Genomic DNA, 26,138 nt, shown 5'->3' on the forward strand with positions numbered 1-26,138 from the left:
TGCTTCTTCCATTTGTCCCTAAAATATTAGGGTTCCAGGCTGGGGATATAGCATAATGGTTATGCAAAAGCCATTTAAGCCTGAGGCTCTTAAGTCTTAGGTTCAATCCCCAGCACCACTATAAGCCCAAACTAAACAGTTGTTCTGGTCTCTTTCTCTCTCTTGGTATCTTTCCCTCTGTATCTACTCTCTCACTAAATAAAAATACTTTTAAAAAATAAAATATTAGGGTTCCTCAGGAAATCTGCAGAAATCTTCTCTTTTCACTATATTGCTTCTCTCTAGGCAGTTTTTTTTTAATATTTTATTAATGATAAAGACGGGAGGAGAGAGAGAAATTACCAGATATCACTCTGGTACGTGTGCTGCCGGGATTGAACTTGAGAGGGACCTTGAGAGTCCAATGCTTTATCCACTGCGCCACCTTCTGAACCATTTTTTTTTTTAAAAATATTCCAGTGGCTTAAAAATAAATGAACAGAAGTTAGTAGTGCTTAGACTTTAGATACTTCAACACAGATGAAATGAGACACATTATCTGGAGTCACTGTAGTGGGTAATTCTTACAAGGGGGCGGGGTTGGTGAAGGGGAGAGAGGTCTGCTCTCCTTAGCAAAGCACTATCAGCCATCTGGAGATGAGGGGACAGTGGGACACGGTTAAAAGAAAGGCTGCATATGCACTGAAGTTCAGGTGAGGCATGTCCCCCTGTTCCTCATTCTGACTCAAAACCCTTGCGCTAAAAACTTCCCAATTTATGTTTACCCATGATATTTTCCTAAAGGTTCTAGATCTGCACTCATGTCTTTTTGTTGGTTGGTTTGTTTAGGAATCCTCAACTGGATATTCCACTTCAAATTCACTGTATCCGCAATCAAGTCCATTCCTTCACCCCCTAAGCTGTTTGCTCTCCTATGTTCTAGATTTAGGTTAACAGTGTCACTGCATTCTCAAATCATTCCAAACTTTTATTTCTGCTTTGAAGGGGATGAAGACTGGGGTTGTTGTTTTCGCCGGGCTGGCTTCACAGGCGGGTAACAGATGACCAGGGACTCATGGTTGAGCTGTAGGCAGTATCTCTTTATTCATGCAGGACGCAGCGCAATCTATACCAAGCTAAGCTAAACTAAAACTAAAACGAACAATGTTGTCTTTATATATACTTCCCAAGTAGGGCGTGAACAGGATGTGACATAGAGAGGGTGGAGAGAAAAGTGACTGGTGAAAATCAGAGTGTGACAAGGAGAGGGGGCAGAGCAAAAACATATCCTGAACCAGTGGGGATTGAACCAATGCCCTGGAGGGAGGGTGGTGCTTGTTAACAGCGGTTATGTAAATAGAATGAAGTGGTTATGTAAATAGAATAGTGTTAAGCAGGGGGGATTTAAACCAAATGAAACAGAAGGGGATTTTAAAAGCATACCAACAGGGGTGACTGGGTCTCTCTTACGTATCTTACCAACTAACTTCTCTCAGAAGGCGGATTTCAAAACTGCGACCTCATTTCCATCCCCACTGGCATTGTCTTGGCTGAAACCCTCATGATCAACCCCATGTTGAACATAGCCACAGCCTTCTGACTGGTCTCCTTCTTACTCCTCACCATCATTCACGCCACGGGATACCCACTGCCAGACTATCTTTCTAAAATGCCGTAACATTTCCTACTGAAAAAACTGCTTTCACTGCTCCCTAGAAGCTACCAATCAAGTTTAAACTTTGCAAGATGGCACCAGTGTCATCTCCCGACATCCCTTTGCATTCCCTACTCTTCCTTCCATCCTACAGACTCCTGACTCACCACTTCTCAGACAAAGGCACAAATTTTCACACTCTCATGTTTTTGTATGAGTCTGGAGGGTCCCTGCCCCCCACCCCTTTGTCCATCTGGCAAAATTCTATTTATCCCCTAAGGCTCAACTCAAATGTCACTTCTGCTGTTTAGTCTTTCCTGATCCCCATCCCCACCCCCTTCCCTTGAATCAATCACTCCCTGGTGCTCCCATGGCACTTTGTTCCAAACCTCTAACGTGGCATTTATCAAGCAGGATTGTAGTTAGTTATTTACTCATCTGTCTCCCTTCGTAAATTATGAGCTCTGTGAGGAGAGAGGCCTCATGACAGTCATGCTTATATCCCTAACTGAGAGAGAGAGAGAAAAAAAAAGTATCTCAGAGTATGCCAGAGAATAAGCATTTAATTAATGTTTAGGAAATAGATTGAGAAAAACCACTGAACATTTAAACTAAGGGAGAAAGAGAGAGAGAGAGAGAGGTATGAAATGAAATGGATATTTATTATCTCCATCTTAGGCTAAAAAAAAAATAAATAAAAGCAAGCAAAACAAAACTTAATTAGCTGCTACCTGCCATCAAGAGTTTAACAGCAAAGGTAGATTTTGGTCCAAGCAGATGGAGAGAATAGTAGTTGAAAGGGAATTCTGTCACTAAAATACCTTGTAGCTCAGCCTTGCTTTTGGATGACAGATGAAGTACTTCTCCTTTGAAAACTAAGTCAAAGAAAGGAAATGCTAGAGACTTTGACTTTCTAGGATGGACTTGAAATATGTGTGTGTGTGTGTGTGTGTGTGTGTGTGTGTGTGTGTGTGTGTGTGTGTGTGTTTTAAATCTTTTGATAAGTCAGTCACTTTTATTCAGATTGTTTCAAGATGGAACTTATTAAACAAATACCCCATGAATAAATATGCTAGATATCTATTTAATAATGATTTTATAAAAAAATTCATAGTAATATCTAAAGATGAGAAAATATTTCATTTTAATCCCCCAAAGAAAATCATGTACATATTAAGTGATGATAATATCTAAGGGGGGGTTAGGTAATCCATGTTTTTCTCTGACAAATGAAATTGAAGCTTGTTAAGAGTTCACAGTGAGGGCATTCTTATTAACTGAATACAGAATTGAAAAAAAGCAGTGAATTCCAAGAAGTAGCTTTCTTTAGCCTTTCTTGGCATTTCAGAAAGATGTCAAAGTGACTATATAAAATGTTTGCTTTGTCTGAAAAAAAATATCAGTGTTTGAGTAGTCAGAGACCACAGGGAGGTTTGCATTTAGACTAAAGAAGATGTTTCTAGGATGTCAGTGAATTGAATTGAATCTGCAGAGCTTTGCAATAAAACTTGCCTATAGACATGAAAACGCTACTATGGCATGAAAGACTAATTCCCTCTTCCAGACCTTTTTGGTAGTTTCTTTCCATGAATATAAAGATGTACAGAGGCTCAGATTTCAATCAGAAATATACCCTCTGCATAAATTCTTTAAAGGCAAAGTCTGGCAACAACATACAGTCTGGAATAGGCTTAAGAGGGACTTCAGTTGGGGAGGGAGGCCAAAAGGCTAGTACAACTTTGGTAGAAGGTGGAGGGAAGGCATAGGCAAAGAAATTGACAAAAGGGAACACTAAGAAAGGGACAATTTAAATAGCAATTTTCAAAGAAAGACTCTGCAAGAACTGGTGAATAGAATGGCCATCAAAGACAAAGCTTTCTAAACTTAGGTGACTTTGGAGATTGACAAAACTTACGGAAAGGGAATTCTTCATTTCCTTTTAGAATTTTCCTCAATTTTTTTTCTTAACATTGGTTCCCACAATAAAGTTGTTCCTTCAAGATTATGAGACATATAAATCAATAAATACCTGTAGCCATGCTTACTAAATGCTAATGCAAGTGCTAACTCAAGTGCCAACTCTGTCCTAGTCTTATTTTGTGTGCTTTCCACATCTCTTTCCTACAGATATTTACTGGTATCCTCTATGAGCCAGGCAATAATCTGGGGTGGGGGGACAGGGGCGGGGGTTAAAAGTTCTTAAGAGAGAAAATGCCTAACTCAAGGAACTGATACTCCAAGGATAATAAATATCAAACTCTGCATTTTGCAAAAAAAAAAAAAATATATATATATATATATATTTGAAATAAGTTTTTGTTAAACTGAATCAATGATCTTACCTATCAGTACAGAACATATAAGAAGTCAAATAAGAAAAACAACTTACTTACACCTTATCCAAGGAAATTCTCTCCATAGCTCTTTAAAATCTACTGTAACTAAGTTTTTTCCCCCAATGCTAAATCAATGTCAAATGTACCAATAAAACATTTCACTGCTAAATTAACAAATATATATAGCAATATATAAATTAACAAATATATATATAGCAATAACCAAAATACAGAGCAGGATAGATCATCTTCCAGCCCAAAATCAGGAAACCCCAGAGTAGTACTTGAGAGTCAGCAAGCAAGCTGAAATCAAGCAGATGGAACCACAAAGAACATCTCTTTACTTTTAAGTCACTGCTATAATGCCTGAGAAGGAAAAGAAGGGCAAGAAAAGGTGATAGACTAGGGAGATGGGAACTATTAATCTGGTCGCCAGATTTATGGCACTTAAGAGCCACCTGCTGGTAGCAGTCGAAGTGCAACTTCAATATGAATTTGAAGAAATCGAATGATTGCCATTTACTTGTCAGGAACTTCTTACTCTATTGCCGAGAGCGCTTTTGTAAACAAGGGTGGAGACGAAACTGAGAGAAAAACAAGCAATATGTTTACACAGTGCGTGGGAATCTCTGTTCCTAGAGCTGTGGCTTCTTGACACTGTTTTTAGTAAGTCTCCATCTTCAATCTCAGAAATGTCCATCTGTTAACATTCCCCTTTTATTTATTTGGCACATTTGCTTTTGGCACATTTCCCCACCCCTCATTTTATAAAATCAGTCTAAAATGCATTAAGTTATTCGACTAACTGTGCAGCTGTTCCACAGACAAAGATACAAATCTATGAAATAAAATCACTGAGGTAGAGGGAAGGCAGTCAATGCCACCAACAGTAGAAAAAAAAAATTTTTTTTGCCAGCTGATGTACAAAACTGCAAACTCGACATTAAGAGACTGCTGAAGAATGTCAGTGAAGAATGCATGTATATTCAAGATGCACAAAGCCAAGGACCACCTCTAGCACCACTATTTCTACCTCAATAGCCTTGCTTTTTTATTATGTCAATGTACCTAACTCAGACCCAGAAGCTGAAATGATAAATTGGGTCTCCATACTTTTTTTTTTTTATTTATTTTCCCTTTTGTTGCCCTTGTTGTTTTTCTTTTTTTTTTTTTCTTTTTTTTTATTTATTTATTTATTTTTTTTTGTTTTTCATTATTATTGTAGTTATTATTGTTATTGTTAGATAGGACAGAGAGAAATGGAGAGAGGAGGGGAAGACAGAAGGGGGAGAGAAAGACAGACACCTGCAGACCTGCTTCACCGCTTGTGAAGCGACTCCCCTGCAGAACCGGGATCCTTACCCCGGTCCTTGTGCTTTGCGACACATGCGCTTAACCTGCTGTGCTACCGCCTGATTCCCATGGATCTGTCTCCATGCTTTTAACTATGGTATTCGTACCCTCTGGGGCAGGGCCCAGAAATTTTTTTTTTTTTAATATTTGTTTAATTCATGGCATAGAAGAGTGTGTTTCATGTGAGGTAGAGAGAAGGAAAAGAGGGATGGGGAATGAGAGAGAGAAAGAGAAATAAGTCAGAGCACCCCTCAGACACAAGCAGCACTAGGAATTAAACTGAGGACTTCTAACAATTGAGCTATTTTCCTTAACCACAAGGCTCTGAAATTTTTTTTTTTTTTTTTTTGCCTCCAGTTGTTGGGGCTCGGTGCTGGCACTATGAATCCACTGCTCTTGGCAGCCACTTTTTCACGTTCCCCGCCCCCCATTTTATTCAATAGGACAGAGAGAAACTGAGATGGGAAGGGGGAAGTTGAAAGGGAGAAAGATACCTGCAGACCTGCTTCACTGCTTGTGAAGAGTCCCAGCTGCAGGTGGGGAGCCAAGGACTCCATCCAACCTTGTGCAGATCTTTGAGCTTAGTACTATGAGCACTTAACGGAGTGTATCACCTCCCGGCCTCCTACGGATCAATAATCTTTAAGCTTCAGTAACTGATGTTATGCAAGCAGCTGGGCACTAACACGCAGACTGGTAAGAAAACCAGTGATTGCAAAGGGGTAGTATTCAAGAAAGTACATGAGTAAGAAGGTCTGTGTGCTGTGTAGACCATATTTGCTCTACAAGGGTTATTTCAAGTCACTTCTCCCATGGTGCTCTGACCTTGCCCTACCTCACACAATTCCTCACAGCCCCAAGCTCTTCTATCATTTATGGTCCAGGCCTCACAGTTTAACACTAAATTAATTATGACACATAGTTCTCTTGACGGTTTTGTGCAGCTGGCCACTTCCAGATCCCCATCTTCTGAGATCACTGACAGCAAGGGTTCATAATGCTACACAGTACTTTATAAAGGTATAAAGTATATTCTTGACACGTACTTGAACTTTGCACAATTTTGAGGAATCATGAGTACCTTCATTTTACAGAAAACGAAATGGAGTAAAAAAAAAAAAAATCAAAGTCAAGTTTTCCAATACTAACCCATTGTTCCTTCCACCAAGTTATACACACAAAGCTAGCAATATTCTGCTAATATTCACTACTGGTGTACTGAAGGGGAAGAAAGGGAAATTTTCAAAGTCAGTGGGAACTGAACAAACAGGTCCCTACAAAGGGCCTATGATAGATACCAAAGCCAGGATTAAATCCAGAGAGACAAAACCCCACCGCAAAGGACAAAAGATGGATGGGGATAGCCCCCCCCCATCATTAATTCACCTCAAACAGAAGGCATGTCTAAGAATCAGTCTCTTCACCCTTTCTCTGTCTCCTCCAAAAGTTATTACAAGAATAAAACCATGGGTGGGGGCAGATAGTATAATGGTTATGCAAAGAGACTGTCATGCCTGAGGCTCCAAAGTCATAGGTTCAGTCCCCTACACTACCATTAAGTCAGAGCTAAGTAGTACTCTGGTGAAAAGAAAAAAAAAAGGAATAAAATCAAATAATATTGTCTTTATGTATTTCGTAAATTGAGAGGGAAGGATTAGAAAACATTTCATTTTAATAAACAATATTTTTTCACAACTTTAAAATTTCCATTAAGAAGCACAAGTCAGAAATTGTTAACTAGATTTAAAAAAAATTAATACACAACAAGGGCAACAAAAGGGAATAAATTAAAAAAATAAAATAAATAAATACAATGAGATGGAGAAATGGACTTAACCACTGGTACCACTTTTAAAATTAAGAATGGAAAAGGTAGCGCAGCAGGTTAGTGCACATGGTGTGAAGCACAAGGACCGGCATAAGGATCCCGGTTTGAGCCCCCGGCTCCCCACCTGCAGGGGAGTCGCTTCACAAGTGGTGAAGCAGGTCTGCAGGTGTCTGTCTTTCTCTCCCCCTCTCTGTCTAACCCCCTCCCCTCTCCATTTCTCTCTGTCCTATCCAACAACGACATCAATAACAAGAACAATAATAACTACAACAATAAAAAACAGTGGGCAACAAAAGGGAAAATAAATAAGTATAAAAAAATTTTTTTAAAAGAGAATGGAAAAACCCATGAAGTGGTTCAGTAGGTACAGCACAAGACTTATATGTGGGATGTTCCAAATTCACTGCTTAGCACCTCATATGAGATGTACTATGACTTTTCTCTCTAAATAAATAATCTTCTTTCTTTTCCCCGTCCATGGTGCCAGCACTACAAACCCATTGCTTTTTTTTTTTTTTTTTTTGATAGGACAGAGAGAAATTGAGAGGAGGAGATAAAGAGGGAGAGAGACACCTGTAGACCTGTTTCACCACTTATGAAGGTGGGAAGCCGGCGGCTTGAACCGGTATCCTTGTGTGGGTCCTTGCACTTCATACTATGTATAAATAATTTTTTTTTTAATTTTTTATTTAAGAAAGGATTAGTGAACAAAAACATAAGGTAGGAGGGGTACAACTCCACACAATTCCCACCACCCAATCCCCATAACCCACCCCCTCCCATGGTAGCTTTCCCATTCTCTAGCCCTCTGGGAGCATGCTCACTTTCCCGTATGCATCTCCCAATCCAAACCAAATAATATTGCATCCGCCGATCACAACCTAACCAAAGCAACGATTGCCACCTCAACATGCTTCACCTCAGACTGTATCCAGAGACTTCACGTGTGTAATAAATAATTTTCTTAAAGAACAGGAGGATGAGGGGTTACTCAGACAGTAGAGTACATGCCTTGTCATGCATGTAAACCAGGCTCAAACTCCAGAATGACATGGCATGGGAGAAGCTCTAGTGATCTGCTGTCTCTCCTTCTCTATCTGAAGTTTAAAAAAAAAAAAATCAGTCTTCGGGTAGTGAAATCATTCAAGTGCAAGACCCTGACTGGCCTCCCCCGACTCATACACACACAGCGTGCACAAACACACACACATACACACAGGGAATCCTTAAATTCTTTTTGGGGGGAGCACAGCGGGTTAAGTGCAGGTGGTGCAAAGCGTAAGGACTGGTTTAAGGATCCTGGTTCGAGCCCCCGGCTCCCCACCTACAGGGGAGTCGCTTCACAAGCTGTGAAGCAGGTCTGCAGGTGTCTGTCTTCCCCTTCTCTCTCCATTTTTCTGTCCTATCCAACAACAACGACATCAATAATAACTACAACAATAAAGCAACAAGGGCAACAAAAGGGAATAAATAAAAACAAAAAAAAAATTTTTAATTCTTTTTTTTCACTTTTATTTTTTACTACTATTATTTATTGGATAGAGACAGCCAGAAATAGAGGGAAGAGGGAGACAGAGAGGAAGAGAGACAGAGAGACACCTGCAGCCCTGCTTCACCATCTGTGAAGCTTTCTCCCTGCAGGTGGGGACTGGGGGCTTGACCTGGGTTCTCATACATTGTAACATGTGCACTCAGCCTGGTGTGCCACCACCCAGCCCCGGCAATCTTTAAATTCAAATGACACAAATCAAATGCCTTTTCCTGGGGCGGGTTGGGGGGGGGGGGGGCGAGAGAAGTAGTGGGAGAAAAGTATATTAGAGAAAAAAGAAAGTAAGGCAGCAAAAAATACGACAGAGGAGCCAAGTGGGATAGGGTATAAATCTAGAGCGTCACTAAGGGGGGATACTGAAAAATAATGGCTAGGTTTACATTTACACAGGAAGCACAGATTTACCAGAGAAGTTGAAGGCATCGTGGTTCTTTTTCTAAAATTGGGCGGTATAAGCAGTCTGTCATTCTCTCTTCACTTTCAAGGGAGAAAAGAAAAAAAAAACTTCAAAACTGGAAACTGAGTAAGTTTAATTCCGCTGACTTACATCTCCATCTTGTGGCATGATCAGGACATAGCTCTAGCACCTGCATATGCACAGAAATGTCTGCCTCTGTGCGAAGTACACACCTGATCACACACTTACATAACTTATCGGGTAAGTGTATGCACGGTTATGTGAACGCATATGCATAAATACATCCAAACTCACGTAAGCACATGCATGTAAACACACATGTACTTGTATATTATGCAAATAGTATTTACGATACTTATATGTAAGTATTTATATATATATGTACTGGTACAGATATATATGTATACATGTGTTGATGTGTAATACAGCACTTCTTAAATAATGTAGTTTGTTTCAGGTATTACTTTGCTATAAAGTTGATGACCAAAAAAAGCTTTCAATGAAATCTTATGCAAGGTCCTTCTTTCATTCTATGTCCCATTTCTTTTTTTTTTTTTAATATTTATTTACTCCCTTTTGTCACTCTTGTTGTTTTATTGTAGTTATTACTGATGTCATCGTTGCTGGAAAGGATAGAGAGAAATAGAGAGGAGGGGAAGACAGAGAGGGGGAGAGATAGACACATGCAGAACTGCTTCACCGCCTGTGAAGCAACTCCCCTGCAGGTGGGGAGCTGGGGCTCGAACCAAGATCCTTCCTTAGTCCTTGCACTTTGTGCCACGTGCGCTTAGCCAGCTGCGCTACCGCCCGACTCCCTGTATATTCTGTTTCTTTTCTTCCTCCAGTCACTGGGGCTTGGTGTCGGCGCTACAGATCCACAGCTCCTTAACGCCATCTTTTCCTTTTTTTTTTCTTTTCTCCACTTTATTCAATAAAACAGGGAGAAATTAAAAGGAAGATAGAGAAAAAAACAGAGACACCTGCAGACCAGCTTCATGGCTCATGAATTGTCCCCGCTGTAGGTGACAAGCAGGGGCTTGAACCCAGGTCCTAAGCATGGTACTGTGTGAGCTTAGCTGGGTTCGCCACTGCCCAGCCCCCATGTCCTATTTCTTTTTCTTTCTTTTTTAATTTTTTAAATTATTTATTTTCCCTTTTGTTGCCCTTATTGTTTTATTGTTGTTGATGATGCCGTTGTTGTTGGATAGAACAGAGAGAAATGGAGAGAGGAGGGCGTTAGACAGAGAGGGGGAGAGAAAGACAGACACCTGCAGACCTGCTTCACCACCTGTGAAGCGACTCCCCTGCAGGTGGGGAGCCAGGGGCTCGACCAGAGATCCTTACTGGTCCTTGAGCTTCTGCCGTGTGCTTAACCCACTGTGCTACTGCCCGACCCCCGTGTCCTATTTCTTAAAGGCAAGGTTTCCAAGAACCTATTGATCACATTGTTAACTCACTGTGTGTGTGTGTGTGTGTGTGTGTGTGTGTGTGTGTGTGTGTGTTAGAAATGTGTGTACTGTAACAGAATGGCAGAGGACCTAGTGGGGGTTATATTGTGTGGAAAACTGATGTTATACATGTACACACCATTGTATTTACTGTCAACTGTAAAACATTAATCCCCCAATAAAGAAATTTTAAAAAAAGGAAATAAAAAATGTGTGTACTAAATTAAAAAATGTGTGTATATGTACTAAATAAAAAATCTGCATATAAATTTGAATTCAAGTAACACAACAGAAAAAAAAACTTTTAAGTGTACAGATCAAAGATAATTCACAAAGTAAACAACCCCAATTAAGCATTCCCTACTCAAGACAAGAAATAGCATTAGCCCAACTCTTAAGAGACCCCCTCCTCCACCCAGTGTCTGCTGTTAGTTACTACATTCCCCAAAAGAAGAGATTTTTATGATTTATAGTATCATGAGCAAGTTCTGTCTTTATATGGATGAAATCTTGCATTATCACTCCCATGTCTTGCTTATTTTGCTTGATGCTATGCTTGTGAGATTCCTCCACAGTACAGATGGTAGTTCTGGGTCGTCTGTGTAGCCAGACATAACTGTCTTTTTTTTTTTTTTTTTTTTTTTGCCTCCAGGGTTATTGCTGGGGCTCAGTGCTTCCACCATGAATCCACTGCTTCTGGAGGCCAGTTTCCCCCTTTTGTTGCCCTTGTTGTCGTAGCCTTGTTGTGGTTATTATTGTTGTTGATGTCGTTCATTGTTGGATAGGACAGAGAGAAATGGAGAGAGGAGGGGAAGACGGAGGGGGAGTGAAAGACAGACACCTGCAGACCTGCTTCACCACCTGTGAAGTGACTCCCCTGAAGGTGGGGAGCCGGGGGCTCGAACCGGGACCCTTACACCGGTCCTTGTGCTTTGTGCCATGTGCGTTTAACCCGCTGCACTAGCGACTGACCCCCCATATCTGTCATTTTAGCTGCACTCACTCTGCTGAGTATAATGGCATAACTTCATGTTTTTATTTCACAATTTCTCAATGACTATGAGTTAAGCACTTTTCCCTATGTGAATTCCAATTCAAGTTTTCTGCCTTTTTCACACTGAGCTGTCTTTTCTATGCTTTATAGGGGTTCTTTATATATCCTGGATACAACTCCTGTGTCAGATATATGCACTGGAAAAAATTCATACCTATTCTGTGACTTGTCTTTAACTTTCATCAGTCAACTAAACCTGGACTCACGAACCTAGACAGAAAAGCCAGCTTTATTGATTTCAGTACATCTTTTTTTTTTAATGTTGCTTTTTTATTTTTTAAGTTTTTTATGATCTTTAGATAATGGATAGAGACAGCCAGAAATCAAGAGGGAAATAGTAAGAGAGACAGAGAGACACCTGTAGCACAGTTTCACCACTCGTGAAGCTTTCCCCCCTGCAGGTGGGGACCGGGTACTCAAACCTGGGTCCTTACGCATTGTAACGTGCGCTCAACCAAGTGTGCCACCACCCGGCCCCGGTTTCAGCACATGTTTACCTACCAGAAAGTCTAAGAGGTTAGTGTCTTGAGACACAAATAAAAGAGATGAAGAATTATGGGTCACTCATTACTTTACAAAAGCAAATTCATACTGTGGGTGTACATTCCTTAGCAATCGCCTACTTTTAGAAGAGTAGTTGGATCATAGATATAACTTTCAGCAACATGATTCAATCAATAATTCCTCAGGAATGTCAGATGCAACCCAGCCTTTTTTTTTTTTTTGCCTCCGGGGTTATTGCTGGGGCTTGTTGCCAGCACTATGAATCCACTGCTCCTGGAGGCTTTTTTTCCCCTTTTGTTGCCCTTGTTGTTTATCGTTGTTGCTACTGTTGTTACTGCTATCATTGTTGATGGATAGAACAGAGATAAGTCAAGAAAGAAGGGGAAGACAGAGGGGAAAAGAAACACAGACACCTGCAGGCCTGTTTCACTGCTTGTGAAGTGACCCCACCTGCAGGTGGGGAGCTGTGGGTTCAAACCAGGATCCTTTAACCAGTCTTTGTGCTTCATGCCATGTGCATTTACCCAGTGTGCTACCGCCCGATCTCCACAAATCATCCTTCTTATAAAACAAGTCTTAAAATAAAACATCTAATGACTAACATGGGAAATACATTTCATAATAGTCTCTTAAAGTTTTCTTTGGTCATTTTGATTGCCAACACAATGGTACAAAATAGATATTGGGGGACCAGGCGGTAGTGCAGTGGGTTAAGCGCATATGGTAAAATAGAAATTGGAAATTATTTTTTTTTAGTTTTAAATAAGTTTATGAAATTAGTTTTAATGTTTACACTTCTAAGGACATCATCTCATTATGATCTTCTTTCTTCCCTCTAACTTTACCAACTAGTCTGTCGGTACACATAAACCATTCCTGACACATCCCAACCAGCTCAACCTCACTAACTTCCTACTTCCGATAGCCCTCAATGCAGTCGGTGGTGTGAAGATTCAAGCTTAGCCAATTAGCCACCCACTACCGTCAAGTTAATCACATAATCTTTGAGATGGTCACAGAGCAATGGACTATGCAAAGATTTTTTTCCCCCTTTACAAAGATTTAACTAATTGTGCGACTAAGCAATACGTTCAAACGTAAGAGGCGGTGGGGTTTTCAAACCAAAGCTGTGTCATTGCTTTATAAGTCAGGGCTTATCTTCTTCGAAGAGACATTGTTACGCAGAGAGACTTCTTTAACAAGTTTCCAGATGCCCTAAATTAGTCAACCATTGCTTATTTAGACCAAAAGACTCACATCAAGGGCTGCTGCTTTAGAATAATGATCAGTAATCCGCAGGCAAAACTAAGTTTACATCACATGACAGCTACACACTAATGATGTGATGACCACATGAATGTCTGCTTCAAGAAACTGCTAATCCAAACTGAAGTTCACAATACTCTTCCTTAATAAGGACACATAGAAGGAAGAGAGCAAGAGAAAGGGGGGGGGGTGGTAAAAGGACTATGAGGGATAGAGGGTGCAGGGAAAACAAAAAGAGGTAAAGGGTTTGGGAGAGAGTAAAAAATGAAAAGATTACACAAGAGGAAAAAAGAGAAGAGGCAGGGGGCTCTAGGTTCCAAGTGTGTCTCTGTTGGGGGAGCTGCTCTTATAGTGTTACAGTTATCATGGGCCTTTGTATGTTATTGTAGGCCATGACCCAGGGAAAGACATGTGTCACTCACCCCCTGGACCCTGTGACAAAGCAATTCATACTGGTGTTAAGAATAACAGAAGCACATAAAAATGTTGGGAGAATCCAGACATGAGGGAGACGAATAGAAATGTTGGATCCCATGGGAGTCAGGCAGTAGCTCAGCAGGTTAAGCGCAGGTGGCACAAGGTGCAAGGACCAGCGTAAGGATCCCAGTTAGAGGCCCAGGCTTCCCTCTACAGGGGAGCTCCTTCACAAGCAGTGACGCAGGTCTGCAGAAGTGTCTAACTTCCCCTCTCTGTCTCCCCTCCTCTCTCCATTTCTCTCTGTCCTAGCCAACAATGCTAGCATCAATAACAACAATAATAACTACAACAAGGGCAACAAAAGGGGGTAAATAAATATTTTTAAAAAGAGGTCGGGCGGTAGTGCAGCAGGTTAAGTTACGTGGTGTGAAGCACAAGGACCGGCACAAGGATCCCAGTTTGAGCCCCCAGCTCTCCACCTGCAGGGGAGTCACTTCACAGGCAGTGAAGCAGGTCTGCAGGTGTCTGTCTTTCTCTCCCCCTCTGTCTTCCCCTCCTCTCTCCATTTCTCTGTCCTATCCAACGACGACATCAACAACAACAACAACAGTAATAACTACAACAGAAATAAAACAAGGGCAACAAAAGAGAAAATAAATAATAATAAAAATAATAAAAAAGAAAATGTTGGATCCCATCACTAGGAATTAACCAAGGGAAGGACAGAGAAAAATCTCTGAGTCATAGCAGAGAAGCCAACCAGCAGAGAAGGAAACAAGGTTTCTCCCCAGATAAAGTTGAAGGGGTGGGTCAGGCAGGCTGGTGGTGGTGGTGCACCCGGTTAAGTGCACATAGTACTAAGTGCAAAGATCTGGGTTCAAGTCCCCACGTTCTCACCTGCAGGGGGGACACTTCACAAGTGGTGAAGCAGGTCTGCAGGTGTTTATCTCTCTCCCTCTCTCCTCCTCTCTCAATGTCTCTCTCTCCTACCCAATAAAATGGAAAAAATGGTCACCAGGAACAGTGGATTCATAGTGCCAGCACCAAGCCCCAATGATAAATCCTGGACTCAAAAAAATTTAAGGGGGCCGGGTGGTAGCGCAGCGGGTTAAGTGCACATGGCACAACTGGCACTTGGATCCCAGCTCAAGCCCCTGGCTCCGCACCGGCAGGGGAGTCGCTTCACAGGCGGTGAAGCAGGTCTGCAGGTGTCTGTCTTTCTCTCCCCCTCTGTCTTCCCCTCCTCTCGATTTCTCTCTGTCCTATCCAACAATGTCGACAGCAATAAAAATAACAACAACGATGCACAACAAAAGAGAAAAAGATAGCCTCCAGGAGCAGTGGATTTGTAGTTCAGGCACCGAGCCCCAGTGATAACCCTAGAGACAAAATAATAATAAAAAAAAATTAAAAATTAAGAAGCGGAGGGTCCCTGGCAGTTGGAATCAGAAATAATGAGGCAATCTGATAATCAGGAGGTAAGAAGGCAAGGCTGAACTGCAAAACAAAATTGTCATGTCTACAATTGGATGGAGGTCCTCAGATGTCTAAGTCCAAGCAGAACTGTTAGGGTATGAGAATTTGGAGGTACCAGGGGAGGGGACCTCCAGCACAGGGGTTATAGTGAAGATGGTAGGGAGGGAGCTAAAATAGCACTCTGACAAGAGGCAGGTGAGTGAGATCAAAGACCCCCCCCAAAATCTCTATCTCCCTATAATTCTCCCATCGATTAAGTTATTGGTTTAAATTACAGGACTCAAGGAGGCTTCAGACAAAACCCATGCAGAGGGGCCTGGGAGGTGCTCGGTGGTCTGTGAAAATGGAACTTGCAGGTATGTGGCCTTGGGTTTGATCCCAGCAGTGTAAATGCCAGAGCTGAGTGGTGATGCAGTTTATCTATAAAGCAAACCCCAGCGCTGGGGTAGATAGTCATGCAAACAGACTGTCCTGCCTGAGGCTCCGGAAGTCTCAGGTTCAATCCCCCACCCCACCATAAGCCAGAGCCAATCAGTGCTCTGGTAAAAATAAATAAATAAAATAAAGTACACCCCAAAGGTAAGTAAGTCACTGCCAGTCACAGACAACATGGTTAACAGTAACAGTAACACTTACTAATTACACAACTGGTAACAAGCCAGGGACTGAGGGAAAGGGACACAGAACAGGACTTAGAAGGCAGAGGGCCAGGGATGGAACAGAGGCTGGGGGGGGGGGTCTATCGCTCGTATGCAAATCTAGCATCTGTATGTTTTTTTTTAAATATTTTATTTTATTTATTTATTCCCTTTTGTTGCCCTTGTTGTTTTATTGTTGTAGTTATTATTATTGTTGTTGTCGTTGTTGGATAGGACAGAGAGAAATGGAGAGAGGAGGGGAAGACAGAGAGGAGGAGAGAAAGATAGACACCTGCAGACCTGCTTCACCACCTGTGAAGGGACTCCCCTGCAGGTGGGGAGCCGGGGTTCGAACCAGAATCCTTATGCCGGTCCTTGTGCTTTGCGCCACCTGCGCTTAACCCGCTGCGCTACAGCCCGACTCCCGCATCTGTATGTTAACAAGCTCTTCGGTGGCAAGAGCGTGAGCTCCCTCCCGGCCTGACAGTGACAAAATGTTGAATGAAGAGCATCACGCATTTGTGAAGGTTTTCGAGTTTATGAAGCCCATCTCGTATCAACGACCTCATCTGGTCCTAAGAAGTAAGACAGTCCATATAGCTCACGAGATCACGTGGTCCAGCCCTACCAAAGGCAAGCGCAGGTGGCACTCAAAATTCCAGAAACCCGGGGGGCTTTTTTCATAGCAGCATTAAGTGCTAGGTTCTAAGCTGATGAGTTTGCAGGGTCCTCGAACGATGTTATAAATATCCCAATGGTTCTTTGGCAGAAAAAAAAAAAAAAAAAGATCCCCAGGGCTGGGTGGTGGGCACACCTGGATGAGTGTACATGTTGCTATGTGCAAGGACCCAGGTTTGAGCCCCCAGTCTCCACCTGCAGGGGGGAAGCTTTGCGAGGGGTGAAGCTGGGCTGCAGATGTCTCTCTCCCTCTCTGTCACACTCCAATTCCTTCCCAATTTCTGGCTGTCTCCATCCAATAAGTAAATAAGGATAATACAAAAGAAAAAAAAAACTTTTTTTAAAAGATTCCCCACTCCTGATCTAGGATTTTGAAACCAAACTGACTGACTGAATGAGAAGTAACAGAGCTGACTGCAATTCCTAGATCCACTTTTTTTTTTTTTTTCTTTTCCTAATGGAGCAATAATGAAGAATTCACACCTGGAGACACAACAGCTCTGGATGAAATAATTCATACTCAGAGAATGCTGTACAAGTGACTTTACCCTCTGGGCTCAGTTTCTCTTCTAAAAAATAAGATGGCAGATAGGCCCTCAGAACAGAGGCACTCACAAGTGTTAGCATTGTGCCTGACATGGAGGACAAACACAGAAGGCGGAAACGATCGCCCCTCGCTGCTGGTGTCCTATGGCAAAGCCGAGGCTCGACCCCTGAAACTTTCTAGAATCACCTGAGAGATTTCTGCCCGGCATTACCGCTACCAGGCTTCTCAGCAGACTACTAATTCTGGAAGATTCTGCAAGCATATGGTCCACCATGTGTATTTCTTTTTTTATTATTATCTTATTTCTTTATTGGGGAATTAATGGTTTATAGTCAACAGTAAAAAATAAAATCGTTTGTACATGTGTAACATTTCTCAGTTTTCCATATCACAATTCAACCCCCACTAGGTCCTCCTCTCAACATGTGTATTTTTTATCTTTGGGGTGTTCTCTCTCCGCCCCCCTTTCTCTTTCTCCCTCCCCCCTCTCTGTCTCTGTCTGTCTCTCTTGCTCTCCCTCCTGTTCTCCCCCCTTTCACCTTTAAAATCTTTCAGAATCCTCTTGGATAATTCTCATGCAACATGATATAAAGTGGTATTTCCCCAGGTTGTAGAAATGTCAGTAAAATTACTTGAGAAGCTTGCTATAATGTAGACTCAGATTTAGGACTCCTGGGCTGGGGTCTGAAATTCTGCATTCTCATCTCCAGGCAACACAGGCAACGTAAGTCATTTTGTTGTTTTTTTTAGTGCCAAGATCTGGCATTTTTGTGACTCCAATGCTCTCACCTTAAATACTTCATCTTTTTATTTCAAAGAGACAGACACAGTTGAGGGTGGAGACATCACAGCACCAGAGCTATGCTCAGTGTGCCATGATGTTCCCATGTGGTGTTAGGGCTCACATTCAGGCCCCACACGTGGTAGGAGACTCAACTTAACAAGTGAATTATCACTCAGGCCCCAACAAGTTGAATTAAATAATAATTTAATAGGACAGAGAGAAATTGAGACTGGAGGGAAGAGACAGACAGGGAGAAAGACACCTACAGATCAGCTTCACCACTCACAAAGCTTCCTCTCTGCAAGTGGGGAGCGGGGGCTCGAGCCCAGATCCTTGTGCACTGTAACATATGTGCTCAATTGGGTAAGCTACTGTCTGGCCCTGCCACAGGTTCATTTTAAATAGCAAAGATGCCAGAGGGTGATAAGCAAGAAGGGACCAAAAATCCACACTGAAACCAAGTGTAGAGGTTGGCCCCTAGAACACACTGAATGGCACAATTATGCCGAGCAGTAAGCACAGGTTTACACACAAACTGATCACATGCTAGCTATGAACACTGGTTCACCCCCCACCACTACAAATTAGGAATGTTGCAAAGTTTTCTCCTCGTCTCCATCATCTCTCCATGTGGTTCCTCTTCCCCTGGACTTGCTCCCTTCTCCCAATCCTGCTGCCTTTCTTCAGCTTCTGAACTGTGCAAACCTCTTCCTCAATGTAAAGACCCTTCTGACAGATGGTACTTAACTTATCCTCCTTGCACCCCACCCCCAGGTTCACCTGGTGTATTTCACCAACCCTAAGTCCCCATTCTCCTTCACTTACTTCCCCGCTCCCCAAGATGGGATTCAGCTGAACCTACCTGGTTTACTCTATCGAAAAATTCCTGAAGATGAAACTGAATATCAGCAAATTGTCATCAAGTACCATAAGTGAACAAAATACATTTTACCAGTTAAAGAAACCAAGCAAGCAAGAAGAAGGAAAGAAAAGAAAGGAAAGGAAAGGAAAGGAAAGGAAAGGAAAGGAAAGGAAAGGAAAGGAAAGGAAAGGAAAGGAAAGGAAGCAAGCAACTCAGAAGACAGGTGTGATCTCTGCTGATCAATTTTCCACCACCTTATGATCCCTCTAAAAGGAAAACGTCATACCTGCTGAGATCTGGTTCTGCACCCTCATTCTTAAAGGATGCCAGAAGTAATCTCTCTCGAGTTACAAGGTCATCCAAGAGGTTCTGTCTTCGGTCTCCTTCCAGCTGGGTTCTGCAGATGTCTCGTTAAGGTCCAGTGGTGGATGAATGGCCTTCGTTTACCTATTAAGCTAGTAAGTGAACGCTCCAAGTCAGTCGTGACTCTTACAGACTGTAACTGATGCAGTCTAGAAGAGATACGAACCATTTTTCTCCTGTCCCTTCTTTGGTCTTCAACTCAACTGATGGCTTAAGTAAAGGACCTAGACATGCCCTGAAAGGGACTTACAAACACGGATAGACATGTGCAACGGAAGTTCCTTCGCCAAGAAAAATAGTAGGAGTGTATTATTTTCTCTCCAAATGACCAACAGTGATGATTAGTCCTGTCACGGGAACAATCTGACTTGGTGATTCCTCAGCTCTTAAGTTATAGGCATCAGTATTCAAACTGCGTCCTTAAACATTAAAATATGCTGCATAAAAATCGATTCTAGGGAGTCTGGCGGTAGCACAGAGGATTAAGCGCATGTGGCACAAAGTGCAATGACGGGCGTAAGGATCCCGCCCGGTTCCAGCCCCCAGCTCCCCACCTGCAGGGGAGTCGCTTCACAGGCGGTGAAGCAGGTCTGCAGGTGTCTTTCTCTCCCCCTCTCTGTCTTCCCCTCCTCTCTCCATTTCTCTCTGTTCTATCCAACAGTGACTACAACAATAAAACAAGGGCAACAAAAGGGAATAAATAAATATTTTAAAAAAACACTGATTCTAAAGACCATTTCAAGGAAATGATAATTTTAAAAAATATTTTTATTATTGGATAGAGACAGAGAAATTGGAGAGGAGAGGGGGAGATACAGAGGGAGACAGAGACACCTGCAGCCCTGCTTCACCACTGGTGAAGCTTTTTCCCCCTGCAGGTGGGGACCAGGGGCTTGAACCTGTGTCCTTGCGCACTGTGATGTGTGCATAACCAGGTGTGCCACCACCTGACCTCTAGAAATAATGTTTTAATGTGTTGTTCTAGTAAGCATACCAAACTAGAATTCTGAAAGCCTATTAATTCTATTTTGACTCCTAGGTCTTGAGCTTGTTATTTTATATATATATTTGCTTTCTTTTTTTAAAAAAGAACTTTTTTCTATTATCATTATTTACTGACTAAAGACAGCCAGAAAATCAAAATGGAAGGGGAAGATAGAGAGGGAGACAGAGAGATACTTGCAGTACTACTTTGCCACTTATGAAGCTTCCTTCCTACAGGTGAGGACTGGGGGCTTGAAACTGGAGCACTGTAACATGTGCACTCAACCAGGTGTACCACGGCCCAGCCCCCCAAAATATTTCTTTATATATAATTTCTAACACTCAGCTTTTCCTAGCACAATCCATAAATTACAGTTTAAAAGGGGGGAGGGGCTGAGTCCAAAGTTTCATATACTATCTTTCTTAAAGCAAACTGCACAGATTCTTCTAGGCTGTGATTAAAACTTGGATCCACCTACATATCAGGATTCAGGCTCAGGGGGGGGAAAAAAAAACTAGTATAGTTGTGGTCTGGGAGGTGGCACAGTGATAAGGCTTTGAACTCTCAAGCATGAGGTCCCAAGTTCGATCCCCAGCAGCACATGCGCCAGAGTAATGTCTTGTTCTTTCTTTCTCTTCCTATCTTTCTCATAAATAAATAAAATCTTTAAAAAAAAAAAACTAGTATAGTCACAGGCCCTTTGGAATATAACTAATAGGCCTACTAGCTATCTACAGAACGGAGAACACCCCCCCCCTCAACTCTTCATCTGCACTGTTCCAGCCTTTATGTTCATGATTGTTCAACAATTTGTTAGGCTTTATATGTTAACTCTCTTTTCAGCCACCAGGTTCCAGATGCTACCACGGTGCCAACCAGACTTCCCTGGACAGATGACCCTACCAATGTGTCCTGGTGGCCCACTTCCCCAGAGCTCCGCCACACTAGGGAAAGAGAGAGGCTGGGAGTATGGATAGACCTGTCAGCGCCCATATTCAGCAGGGAAGCAATTACAGAAGCCAGACCTTCCACATTCTGCATCCCTCAATGACCTTGGGTCCATACTCCCAGATAGATAAAGAATAGGAAAGCTATCAAGGGAGGGGATGGGATACGGAGTTCTGGTGGTGGGAACTGTGTGGAGTTGTACCCCTCCTATCCTATGGTTTTGTCAGTGTTTCCTTTTTATGAATAAAAAAATTAATAAAATAAATTTAAAAATAAGTAAATAGCAAAAATACTAATGGAGGAAAACTTATCCCATAAAGAGAACAAGTGAAGAAAATTAGTGAACATTTCTGTAAGAACCTGCCTGACACAAGACATAAAAAGGGGGGGGGATCCTTGCGCACTGTAACATGTGCGCTCAACTGGGTGCGCCACCACTGCAGAGGGAAAGCTTTGTGAGATGTAAAGCAGAACCGCAGGCGTCTCTCTCTCTCTCTCTCTCCCTCTCTATCACCCATTCCCTCTCGATTTCTGGTTGATTCCATCCGGTAAATAAATAAATAAAAAAATAAAATAAAATAAAATAGAGGGAGGGTGGCACAATGGTTATGCAAACAGACTATCATGCCTGAGGCTGCAAAGTCCATGGTTCAGTCTCCCACACCATCATAAGCCAGAGCTGAACAGAGCACTGGTAACAAAAACAAAGGGGGGGGGGGGAGTTGGGCAGTGGCGCAGCAGGTTAAGTGCGTGTGGCGCAAATTGCAGGGACCAGCGTAAGAATCCCAGTTTGAAACAGCCCCCAGCTCCCCACCTGTAGGGAAGTCACTCTACAGGAGGTGAAGCAGGTCTATAGGTGTCTATCTTTCTCTCCCCCTCTCTGTCTTCCCCTCCTCTCTCCATTTCTCTCTGTCCTATCCAACAACAACATCAATAATAACTACAACAATAAAAAACAAGGGCAACAAAAGGAATAAATAAATAAATATTTAAAAAATTTTTTAAAAGACACAAAGATAAGCTATCTAAATTGATACGGTTTTTTTCTGCCCTTTTATTAAATGGCCTTTATTAGATTTTAATACTAATGCAAAGTAGTCTCAGCCACAATTAACTAGTTTTAGTAATCTGAGACTACTACTTTGGACTTCTACTTTTCTTTTTTTTTTTTTTTAATTATTCACTTATTTACTAATAAGATAGAAAGGAAGAGAGAAAGAGAACCAGACACTAGTCTGGTACATGTGCTGTCAGGGACTGAGCTTGGGGCCTCATGCTTGAGAGTCTAGCAATTTATCCACTGTGCCACCTCCTAGGTCACTATACTTCCCCCCCCCTTTTTTTTAAAGAATATTATCAAACAGTCTTTAGATCCGAAAATTTCTGAGAAATTGGCAGAATCAAGTAGCAACATCACCATTTCTTGGGTAGGAAAACCAGGGCCCAAATGAATCTGCAACTTTTGTTAATATTGACTAGAAACAGCTGGCTGGTTCATTAGTAAAAGAGTTAATAAATCCATGGAAATGTCCCCAGCAACAGTGAGTAGTGAGAAAAATCATAAATCCCTCATTCCCCCCTAAAAAAAAAAAAAAAAAAAAAGTAGATAGACAATGTTGGTGGCTTTGGATATTTAAAAAAATATATATAAATGAACTCTCTCAAAACTCCAGAATGCCACACTTTCTTGAATAAATTACTACCACCGCTTTTCCACTTCCTACTTGACTAAAGTCACTAAGTATTCCATATTGGAAAATCCATGAAGTAGCAACTGTAACTAAGAAACAGGGAGCTTCAGAGCCTCTTGATCAATACAACTGTAAGCTGTCAATAAAGCAGACAAGTTTTCCTTTACCTAGAAATGGCTCCTTGGAAATAAAAATATGACAGGAGGTAAGGCATAGACTACACAGGACAGAAAATAGGAGTTTCAAATTGTGGAAACTATGAACTATGTCACAACAGTAACTAGCCTTGTCATACGATCTCTGCTCTACCTACTCTAGCAACTTAAAGAGTTTTGTTTGGATGTCAGTATTCCAACCTCCCAAGAAAACATAATCCAAACTATAAATGACTATATATTATAGATAAGTACAGATTTAACTAGGTCAGGAATTTTAAAAGTAGAATTACAAAAGTATCATTCAAGTAAGAAAACTCTAACAATACAAACTTTTTCTTATCAAAGTTGAAAGCCTAGAGATAAGGGATAAGATAAACCAAGTTGTGTAAAAATTTAAAGATAGGGGTCAAGCAGTAGCACAGAGGGTTAAGTGCACATGGCACAAAGCACAAAGACGGTGTAAGGATCCTGGTTCAAGCCCCTGGCTCCCCACCTGCAGAGGGGTTGCTTCACAAGCTGTGAAGCAGGTCTGCAGGTGTCTATCTTTCTCTCCCCTGTCTTCCCCTCCCTCTCTCTCTCTCTTGATTTCTCTTTGTCCTATCCAACAACAGCAACATCAATAACAACCACACAACTATAAAACAACCAGAGCAACAAAAGGGGAAAAAAATAGCCTCCAGGAGCAGTGGATTCCTCGAGCCCCAGCAATAACCCTGGAGGCAAAAAAAGAAAAGAAAAAAAATTAAATATCCACAAAATCACTGTGAAAAATTAATAAACGTTCACAATGGAAATCATTTTTAATGTCAAGACAAAAGTTTAAATGGTAGGGTGGGGGTAGATAGCACAATGGTTATGCAAACAGACTCTCATGCCTGAGGCTCTGTCAAATCTCAGGTTCAATCCCCCATACCACCATAAGCCAGAGCTGAGCAGTGCTTTGGTAAAAAAAAAATAAAATAAAATAAAATAAAAAGTTCACGTGGAAGAAACACAGAGCACAGAAAAAAAAAAAAAAACTGGGCGGAGGGTAGATAGCATAATGGTTACGCAAAGAGACTCTCATGCCTAAGGCTCCAAAGTCTCAGGTTCAAACATAAGCCAGAGCTGACCAGTGCTCTAGTAAAAATAAATAAATATAAGTAAATAAACTAGTGACTCTAATCTAATGATAAAACTCTCCATTTTATATTAGTGAAACAAATAGAAACTGAAATATGATATCATTTTCACCTACCAGAATAGGAAGCTGACAGGGCAGTCTTGGAAAGGGCAATGTAAACAAGTTCAACTTGAATAGTGAGAAGTCAGCTTGACTTCTCACTATTTAACAAAATTTGAAGGGCCTATTTTTTTCAGTAAGAATTTCTCCTACATATTCACTCATCTGCATGAAGATGTGAGGACAAAGATGTTCACTGCAGCCTTACTTATAAGAATCAAACGGTGGAAGCATCAGTTTCTAGTAAAAGTCCACCAATGGTCATTTATAGTTCATCTACAAGCCGATCAATAAGGAACTAATGCAGCTCTACTTTATGACCTAAAAAATAAAATTAAAAAAATCTGTTTATGTAAAGACAGATAAGAAAACAGAAAGAAAAAAAAAAAGAACAAATGAAGAAAGAAGGAAAAAAAGGAAGTAATATCAGGAACCAGCTAAACTGTAGTATGCTACATAGTATGCTCCCACTGCTTCTAAAATAGAAAAAAAAAAAAAAAGCATATACATATGATTTATATCAGGCATATAGGGGGCTGAGCAGTGGCACACCAGGTTAAGTGCACATAGTGCGAAGCACAGGGACTGGTGCAAGGATCCAAGTTCAAGCCCTCAGCTCCCTAGCTGCAGGGACGTGGGGGTCACTCCACAAGCGGTGAAGCAGGTCTGCAGGTGTCTGTCTTTCTCTCCCCCTCTCTGTCTTCCCCTCCCTCTCTCCATTTCTCTGTTCTATCCAACAACACGACATCAATAACAATAATAACTACAACAATAAAAACAACAAGGGCAACAAAAAGGAAAAAAATTAATATTTTTAAAAATATATATATACTGGTAGTAACAATTCAAATGATCCCCCCAAGAGACTCCATAAAAAACTAGGGGAACTAGTTAGTAACACACATCTTTGTTGGCTCTTAAGATAGGAGAAAAGAGCATGGGGAGGGGGAAAGGTAGAGCAAGTTGAATGACCCTTCTACATAATATTCTTACTATCAAGAGGCTACTTTCTAAAAAGAGAGGATAAACTAGAGCATCAATCATTTTAGCACATGGAGTGCTAACGACTGAATTCCGGACCTCACAGTTGAGGGTCCAATATCATATCCACTATGCTGCCTCCCAGGCCACTTCTTCTTCTAGCGTTTGCCCTTCTTCCGTAGCTAGTCAACAGCGTCAGGTTGATCCTGATGTAAAGTTTCCAGACCTCCTTTGAATCTGGAGAGGTGGCAGTCGTGGACTATGTGGGTCATAGTCTGTCTGTAGCCGCAGGGGCAGTTCGGGTCGTCTCTGGCTCCCCAGCGATGGAACATAGCGGCGCACCGGCCATGGCCTGTTCGATGGCGATTGAGGAGGGCCCAATCATAACGTGCTAGGTCAAAGCCCAGGCCACTAGAGGTCATTGTTAACAAGTAGAGAGAGAGGTGAGGCAGGCGGTATTGCAGCGGGTTAAACACAGGCTACTGCGCAAAGCAAAGCACAAGGACCGGCGTGAAGATCCGGGTTTGAGCCCCCAGCTCCTCACCTTCAGGGGAGTCGCTTCACAAGCATGAAGCAGGTCTGCAGGTGTCTGTCTTTCTCTTCCTCTCTCTGTCTTCCCCTCCTCGCTCTATTTCCCTCTGTCCTATCCAGCAACGACGACATCAATAACAACAATAACTGTAACAACAATAAAAGCAAGGGTAACAAAAAGGAAGTATTTTTTAAAAATCTTTTTAAAACGCAGAGAAAAAAAATCACCTAAGCAATGATCTCTCCTGCATGTATATAGACGAGCAGTGTTGCAGGGAGAGAAGGCGGGGGGTGGGGGGTGGGGTGGGGATAGAGAAGAAACAAACTGGGCCCTCAGTCAGGGCTCCGAGCTGGGACCTCTGCTACCAACTTGGTGAATAGCGGGAGAAGGCCAGAGTACAGACAAACAAGTGAAACAAAGATCTAACTCCCATAGTGCTTTGTCAGTGGCTAAGCTGACTGGACGAG

General features: G+C 41.9%; 1 protein-coding gene across 1 annotated transcript in view; it reads right to left on the minus strand.

The window, feature by feature from the left end:
- Positions 1-26,138, minus strand: part of STX8 (syntaxin 8) — a 292,040-nt gene that overhangs the window by 240,117 nt on the left and 25,785 nt on the right. The window contains exons 4-5 of the mRNA XM_060204904.1: positions 19,078-19,188; positions 15,919-15,947 (exon numbers count right to left, since the gene is read on the minus strand). Of these exons, the coding sequence (XP_060060887.1) occupies positions 15,919-15,947; positions 19,078-19,188 (140 nt within the window). The remainder of the gene's footprint in view (positions 1-15,918; positions 15,948-19,077; positions 19,189-26,138) is intronic.

Source organism: Erinaceus europaeus, chromosome 12 (genome assembly GCF_950295315.1).
Source record: "Erinaceus europaeus chromosome 12, mEriEur2.1, whole genome shotgun sequence".
Classification (NCBI taxonomy): domain Eukaryota; kingdom Metazoa; phylum Chordata; class Mammalia; order Eulipotyphla; family Erinaceidae; genus Erinaceus; species Erinaceus europaeus.